This window comes from Podarcis melisellensis (genome assembly GCF_964234715.1).
Source record: "Podarcis melisellensis genome assembly, chromosome: 5".
Taxonomy (NCBI): domain Eukaryota; kingdom Metazoa; phylum Chordata; class Lepidosauria; order Squamata; family Lacertidae; genus Podarcis; species Podarcis melisellensis.
In genome coordinates this window covers 5,192,158-5,199,597 of record NC_138537.1, presented here as the reverse complement: position 1 = coordinate 5,199,597, position 7,440 = coordinate 5,192,158, and the positions used below count along the sequence as shown (strand labels likewise).

Below are 7,440 nucleotides of genomic sequence, written 5' to 3'. Positions count from 1 at the left end.
CTTTTGCACGCGAGTAAGTCGACCCATCCAAAACTGAGCGCGGGGGGTTGTTGAACTCGATCCGGAGCAGAAACCCTCCGGCTCTCGCGGAACCCCTTACTCCCGAGTAGACCTGTGTGCGTGCATGCGTGCGTGCACGTGGAGGTGGCTCGGGCGGCGGCTTCCCTCTGCCTCCTCCGCGCTAGGCAAGCAGCTCCGCTTTCGGGAGAGACCCTTTACTCCCGAGTAAGCCGCTCCCCTCCTGTCTTCCCCAGCAGAAGCAGCCCAGCCCGTGCTCGCTCCGACCCGTCAAGGCAGGAGGCGGGGATCGGGGCGGCGCCGGGGGCGGCGCGTCGGGGCGGGCCGGTTTGCGCCCTGGAGGTGCCGGCGGCGGGGCTGGCCGCCGTAGTCCCGTCCCGTCGGGTCCCGCTCGCCACAGCGCCGTCGGAGCGAGCCGCAACCATGCCCCGGCCCGCGAGAGGCTCCGGCGGGCCGTCGGAGCGGAGCCCGCTGCTGAATTACCGGCTGTGCAGCAGCGTCTCGGTGGAAGCGGAGCCGTCCGCGGCCAGGGCCGCCGGGGCGCGCAAGCTGCCCACCTTCCTGGGCGTCGTCGTGCCCACGCTGCTCTCCATGTTCAGCGTGGTGCTTTTCCTGCGCCTCGGTGAGTGGGGCTTTCCCTGCGCGGCTGGAGGAATCTGGCTTAGTATTGTTATTAGTATTGTGACTTTTATTATTTAGTTCGAAAACCGAGTTCAGCGCGCGTGGCGGAGACCGTATCGCGTCTTAAGAAGCCGCCTGGCCCGAAAAGCTCAGTTTGGAGGCGGCGGGGAAGCGCACGCACTTTGCCTATGCTCAGGAAACCAGGGGAGGGAGCAGCCCTTTGGTTCAAGCCTCATCGTTGCCGCTGTAGGCGTTAAGTGAGCCAGGGATCTCCAGTGATGGGAGTCCAGTAATATCCTAGGCCACAGGATTCCCTGCTGCTGGTGAGAAGATGCCTTTGAGATGAAGGCTCTGTTGGCGCCTACATAAATGTGACAAATATTGTTTCACATCTGTTTTAAAGCTCAGTCTGTGCGGAGGTTGCCGCCTCTTCCCATGAACTTGTTGTCCTTCCTGTTTAAGCCAGGTTCTCCCTGAGGCAATAACCCTGTGTCCAGGTGAGGGCTTGCTTCTATAGATGTCCCTCATCGTGTGTTATCCAAACATATCAAAATACGCCCCCTGTTCATAGAAAGCTAGCATCTCAGGGAGCAATGCCGGCTAGAACCCTTCTCCCTGTCATCCTAGGTTTCTATGGGCAGGGGTTATTGTTTATGTATGGAGCTGCTTTGGGTCATGTTGCTTCCCTGCCAACAGCTCTGCTGTCTGGAGTGGAACAGATCAGAGCTGACTCCTGCAGTGAGAATTAAATCCTAGTGACTGTCTGCTGACTTCCTCTTGGCTTCAGGGCACCCTGCCCAACAGCAACTTATAATTAACCAAGTCTTATAAGTCCTGATAAGGTCCTAACTCCTACACTGACCCAACACATCAGTGCCCTACTATAGGGCCTTTTAACTAGCGTGGCAACTTACCACACCAAATGCCAGCTTCCCTAAGGAAGTGGTTCTCAAACTTTTTTCTCAATAAAGACTTCCCTGAATTTTTCATTGATAAGAAACACATTGGATTATTATTATTATTATTATTATTGGGTTATTATTATAACTGGGTTTCCCCAGCTACTCTGGGCGGCTCCCAACACAATTAATAATAATAATAATAATAATAATAATAATAATAATAATAATAATAATAATAAAAAGTGATAAAACATAAGACATTAAAAACTTCCCTAAACAGGGCTGCCTTCAGACGTCTTCTAAAAGTCAGATAGTTGTTTATTTCCTTGACATCTGATGGGAAGGTGTTCCACAGGGCAGGCGCCACCACCAAGAAGGCCCTCTGCCTGGTTCCCTGTAACCTCACTTCTCGCAGGGAGGGAACCGCCAGAAGGCCCTCGGCGCTGGACCCCAGTGAATGATGGGGATGGAGACGCTCCTTCAGGTATACTGGGCCGAAGCAACAACTTGTGGCAGTGTAAATGTAGAACACAACTATTTATAATATGATCGCAGGTAAAGTAAGGGACGCGGGTGGCACTGTGGTCTATACCACAGAGCCTTTTGGGCTTGCTGATTGGAAAGTCGGCGGTTCGAATCCCTGCAATGGAGTGGCTCCCTTTCCTCTCTTCTGCCAACTTAGCAGTTTGAAAGCATGCCAGTGCAAGTAGATAAATAGGTACCGCTGTGGCGGGGAAGGTAAACGGCATTTCCATGCACTCTGGCTCTTGTCACGGTATTCCCTTGCGCCAGAAGTGGTTTAGTTATGCTGGCCACATGACCTGGAAAGCTGTCTGTGGACAAACGCCAGCTCCTTTGGCCTGAAAGTAAGATGAGCTCTGCACTCCATAGTCGCCTTTGACTGGACTTAACTGTCCAGGGGTCCTTTAACTTATGATCACAGGACATCCAGAAGGTATAAAACAATGCAGCTACGTAAGAGCATAAATCATTTCCAAAATATAATTGTAAACTTATGTACCTTAAGGATGCATACAGACTCAGTGAGAGGCATGAGCTTGCTTTTGCGGGCAACTCTCACCATCCCATCAGCACAAAGAAGCCTTTCTCTTGTCTGCTTTTCCTCCGAATCACTTGATGTTCTTGCTCTCCTTTTGGAAAGATATCTACCCATATTTGGCAAATAAAAAAGATATTGTCATACTATAGTATACAACGCCACACTGAAATGTTTAAATGTTTATTTGATGGCCCTTGAATCTTCCCGCCGCTCTTGCCACCCTCTCCTGCCACAGCCTCTGAGAAATACTGTCCTACAAGACCAGGGGTAGGCAACCTAAGGCCGGGGGGCCAGATCCGGCCCAATCACCTTCTCAATCTGGCCTGCAGATGGTCCGGGAATCAGCGTCCGGGCATTACATGAGTAGAATGTGTCCTTTTATTTAAAATGCATCTCTGGGTTATTTGTGGGGCATAGGAATTTGTTCATTTTTTTCTCCAAAATATAGTCCAGCCCGCCACATGGTCTGGAAAGGACCCACGGCTGAAAAGGGTTGCTGACCCTTGTATAAGACCCATATCCACTCTTTAAAGCCTGCCTTGCAGGGACCTCGAGTTCAGCTGCATCCTTTATTTAGCCTTACTCCCTAGAGCATTTTTTATGATCTGGCGCCTGGAATACAGTGTCACTCCAGGGTTCCTGATCACCACATTTGACCCTCATACTATCTGCACTAGTGGTCTATACCCCACAAAGACCCCTCTTTTGTTAATACTCTCACGCTCTTAGCAGTTAACTTCTACCTTCCTCCTCCAAAACCCTTACAAACAACCGCAGCACTTCTGCTTTGGTCTCTCCTTTGGTCTCCATACAGTCCAAGGCTGCTGCCTCTTATGAACTTGCCCCACTCATGTTATTGCAATAATGGCTACCTAACCCCTTTCCAAATGCCCACCTCTGTTCTGGGCTATAAATACTACTCATTGGCCTACCTGCCTGCTGCGAATTTGAAGCGGCTGCAAGGAACCAGGCTGGGATTGATGGAGATGTTGTAGTCCCAAAACATCTGGAGGGCACCAGGTTGGGGAGGGATGGGCTTTGGGCCTTGACCCAGCAGCTTGAATTGGACTTAGGAGAGAGTAGGCAGCCTGTCGTTGGCATTCGTCTGTCTTGAGAGACAATGGAGTGTGCGTCCGGGGGCAAAGTCAAACTGCTGTGTTAGCAGCATTGAAGTTACCTCTCCGTGGTGCAAACCTGAGCTCTGTGTCTGGAGGTCCTGGGCTGCCCAGAGGACAAGACCCCCCTCTCAGCCTCCCTAATGGGGTCCAAAGGAAAGCAAAGCAAGACATTTGACACCAGCTTGGCTGCAGGAGTTGCCGGAGGGAAGCGTCCAAGGAGCCCTACAACCATCTTAGGGACTGCACTCCAGATTTGTGTATGGTTTACTCCAGAGTTTTCCAAACTTTTCATGTTGGTGACACACTTTTTAGACATGCGTCATTTCACGACACAGTAATTCATATATATGTGTGTGTGTGTGTTTTAACATATCATTTTCAACAGTAATTAAACATGCTTTTACATCTTATACAATTTTTTTGACTTCCCTCAATCTCATCTGGAAATTTTCCAGTCTAATCTCTTAGTATAGATTTCTTACTTTCCCCATTACATTTAAATCTCATAACTGTTATCTCTATTCTTTTTCTACTTTGTAACGTTTCATATATTTCTCCTTACAAAACTTCTTGCAGTCCTATTAGCGCAATTTGTTAATTACAATTGCTCTTCAAATAGTTCATATACTTCTTCCAATCTTCTGTGAATCTCTGGTCCCGCAGGTTTCGAATCCTTCCTGTCATTTTGTCCAATTCTGCATAATCCATTAATTTTTTCTGCCATTCTTCTTTCGCACAACATAGTAATTCAGTTTTACTAGCAAACCGGAGGGTAAACTAACTCCTTTCCAGCACCGGGAGGAACTTGGGGAGTGTTCACACGACACAACCAGACACTGCAACCGACACAGTAACATGGCACAACGTGCAGTTTGGATAGCTCTGATTTACTCCCTAGCCTTTTCTTCTTCCAAAGATATCCCACAAGGCACCAGACCTTTAAAGCCCTTCACGGCTTAGGACCCTCGTACCTACGGGACCGCCTCTCCCAGTATGCTCCCCAGAGGACCTTAAGGTACATAAATAACAACACCCTAGAGGTCCCGGGCCCTAAGGAAGTCAGATTAGCCTCAACCAGAACCAGGGCTCCGGCCTGGTGGAACGCTCTATCTCATGAGACCAGGGCCCTGCAGGATCTGATTTTTTTCCGCAGAGCCTGTAAGACAGAGTTGTTCCGCCTGGCCTTTGGCATGGCACCAATTTTATTCCCTCCCTCTCGGTTTCTTTTTTCCTTTTTCCTTCTGCGATGGAACTCCTATTTGGGGACTTCCCTGGCTTTTTTCTGGCCCACGTAGGACCAGTCTGGATAGTTGGCCTTGGTGAAGACTTGACGTTTTTATCCCCCCAAAAGTTTTTGATTTGAGTTTCCACTGAAATGAGGCTGCATTTTAATGTTTTAATGTTGTATTTTAATCTTGTTTTTTAAGTTGTATTTCGATCAATTGTTTTATATCGGGTGTTAGCTGCCCTCAGCCCGGTCTTGGCTGGGGAGGGTGGGGTATTAATAAAATTTATGGTGATGATTATTAGCTATTTTTCCAGCATTGCAGGGGGTTGGACTAGATGTCCTTCGGGATCCCTTCCAACTCGACAATTCTATGATCCCCTCTTTCTGCGACCTGCTTCTTCAGTCCGCTTGAGCGGAAGCAAACGTCCCTGCTCCCACCCCCAACACACACCTGATGTTCGATCGCAAAGTGCTTTCTCTCAGAAATGGTTGTGGCAGCTGGGAAAATGAAGGAAGCGAGCCTGTAAGTGCTGGCCGTAATAAGCCTTCGCTCTTCTTGGGCTTTGGGCCAGCCGGGGTCACTCCAGTCGTTATATCCCCTTGCGTCTTGATTAATACCTTTCTGCAGCTTTAATGGAGCACTCAGGCTGCAACGTGGTGTTAATTAAGTGTGCAGGGTGGCCGTGCGAGAGGTGATGTGGTTTGTAAGTTCTGGGCTGGAACCAGAACTGGATTAAGGCACCGTATCGTAGGCACACATAAATCTGTTCAGTCCAGCATCTTGTGTCTCCAGGGGCCAGCCAGATATTTTGGGAAGACCACGGCAATAGCCCTTCCTTGCTGAGTTTCCCCATGCAGCAGCTATTGAGAGATAAAGGGTAAAGGGACCCCTTACCATTAGGTTCAGTCGTGACTGACTCGGGGGTTGCGGCGCTCATCTCGCTTTATTGGCCGAGGGAGCCGGCGTACAGCTTCTGGTTCATGTGGCCAGCATGACTAAGCCACTTCTGGCAAACCAGAGCAGCGCACGGGAACGCCGTTTACGTTCCCGCCGGAGTGGTACCTATTTATCTACTTGCACTGTGACGTGCTTTCAAACTGCTAGGTTGGCAGGAGCAGGGACTGAGCAACGGGAGCTGACCCCATCGCGGGGATTCGAACCGCCAAACTTCTGATCAGCAAGTCCTAGGCTCTGTGGTTTAGACGACAGCGCCACCCGCGTCCCTTATTGAGAGATACCGTACATTGCCTCTATATGTGGAGGTTCCATTTAACCAGCATGGCTAATGCCCATTGGTGGATCTGGCCTCCATAGATCTCTCTCAAGCACGTCCAGTGTTTGAGATCAGCATGGCTAGGATCTCACATTACTGGTGCATTCCTACATTGCATGGGGTTGGACTGGATTACCCTTCCAACTCTATGGGTGCAGTAGCACCCCAAAAGTAATCCAGCTTCAAGAGCCCAACTCTGGAAATCAAACAGTGGGTGTGGGGGGGTACTTGTAGAGAGAGTGTCTGGCATAGACCTGACCAACATACATCCCACCACTTGGAGAATGTGGAAGATTTCTCCCTCCAAACCCGAGCGCCTAATTGCAGAAACGACTTCCAGTTCATCTGTTGCCAGTTCAAGCAATAGTCTTGTGGCTTATTCAGAGACTTTCTGGTTCGATTTGGCTGAGGCCTTTCCTGGCCTTGGGGAGTCCTCTAAATTGGGAGGCACAAAGTTGCCAAAATGGTGGCAGTGAGGATATGTGTCTGTTTCAAAATACATTTTCGATTATATGTCGAGTTCTTTGCACGCTCAGAGCAACGGAAGCATTGCAGCGGGGCGAGATCGAAATGGCTCTTGTTAAAATGTGTGTGTCTTCCAGAGTTCAAAACGTTTGCGCCAAAGCATGAAGTCTGCACATCTGTGTGTCTGACGGGACTCTAAATCTAGATGCAGCAACTGTCAACAACAGTTAGCACTTAAATCGGTTTGATGTTGTTTGCATGTTTCAAAAGATTTCAGATTTATTTTTGTTAAGTGAGAGACAAATGATTGAAGCGTTGCTGGTCTCTCTCTCTCTTTGGAGGGGCAGGCAGTATTTCGGAGTCTCTTGCCGTGTGCCCGTCCGAGACGGCTACAGATGGAGTATCTGCTTTACTCAGGTCACATTTATTTTTTTACGACAAATGGCCGCCCATGAGAAAGCAATCAGGCAGGCCTGCAAGAAATGGAAGCATCTCTTAGGAGGGAGAAAGGAAGACGTTGGATCACGTTTTTTTCTTCCTTCACTAAGCGATCACCTGTGTTCAGTCTTCAGCCTTTCCCTAGTGTGAGAAGCTGCCTTAAACTGTGTCAGACTTCGTCCACCTACCTCAGTATTGTCCACTCTGACTGGCAGCGTCTCTCTGGGGGTTCAGGCAAGTGTCTCTCCCAGCCCTACCTGAGATACTGTGGATTGGGACCTTCTGCACGCAGAGCAGATGCTCCAGCTCTCCTCTG

At 49.4% G+C, this 7,440-nt stretch overlaps 1 protein-coding gene across 1 annotated transcript in view; it reads left to right on the top strand.

The window, feature by feature from the left end:
- The first annotated feature begins 421 nt into the window (after positions 1-421).
- LOC309369719 (solute carrier family 12 member 9-like) overlaps positions 422-7,440 on the top strand; it is a 94,695-nt gene continuing 87,676 nt past the window's right edge. Inside the window, exon 1 of the mRNA XM_081910893.1 lies at positions 422-640. Coding sequence (XP_081767019.1) covers positions 442-640 — 199 coding nt within the window. The 5' untranslated portion in view covers positions 422-441. The remainder of the gene's footprint in view (positions 641-7,440) is intronic.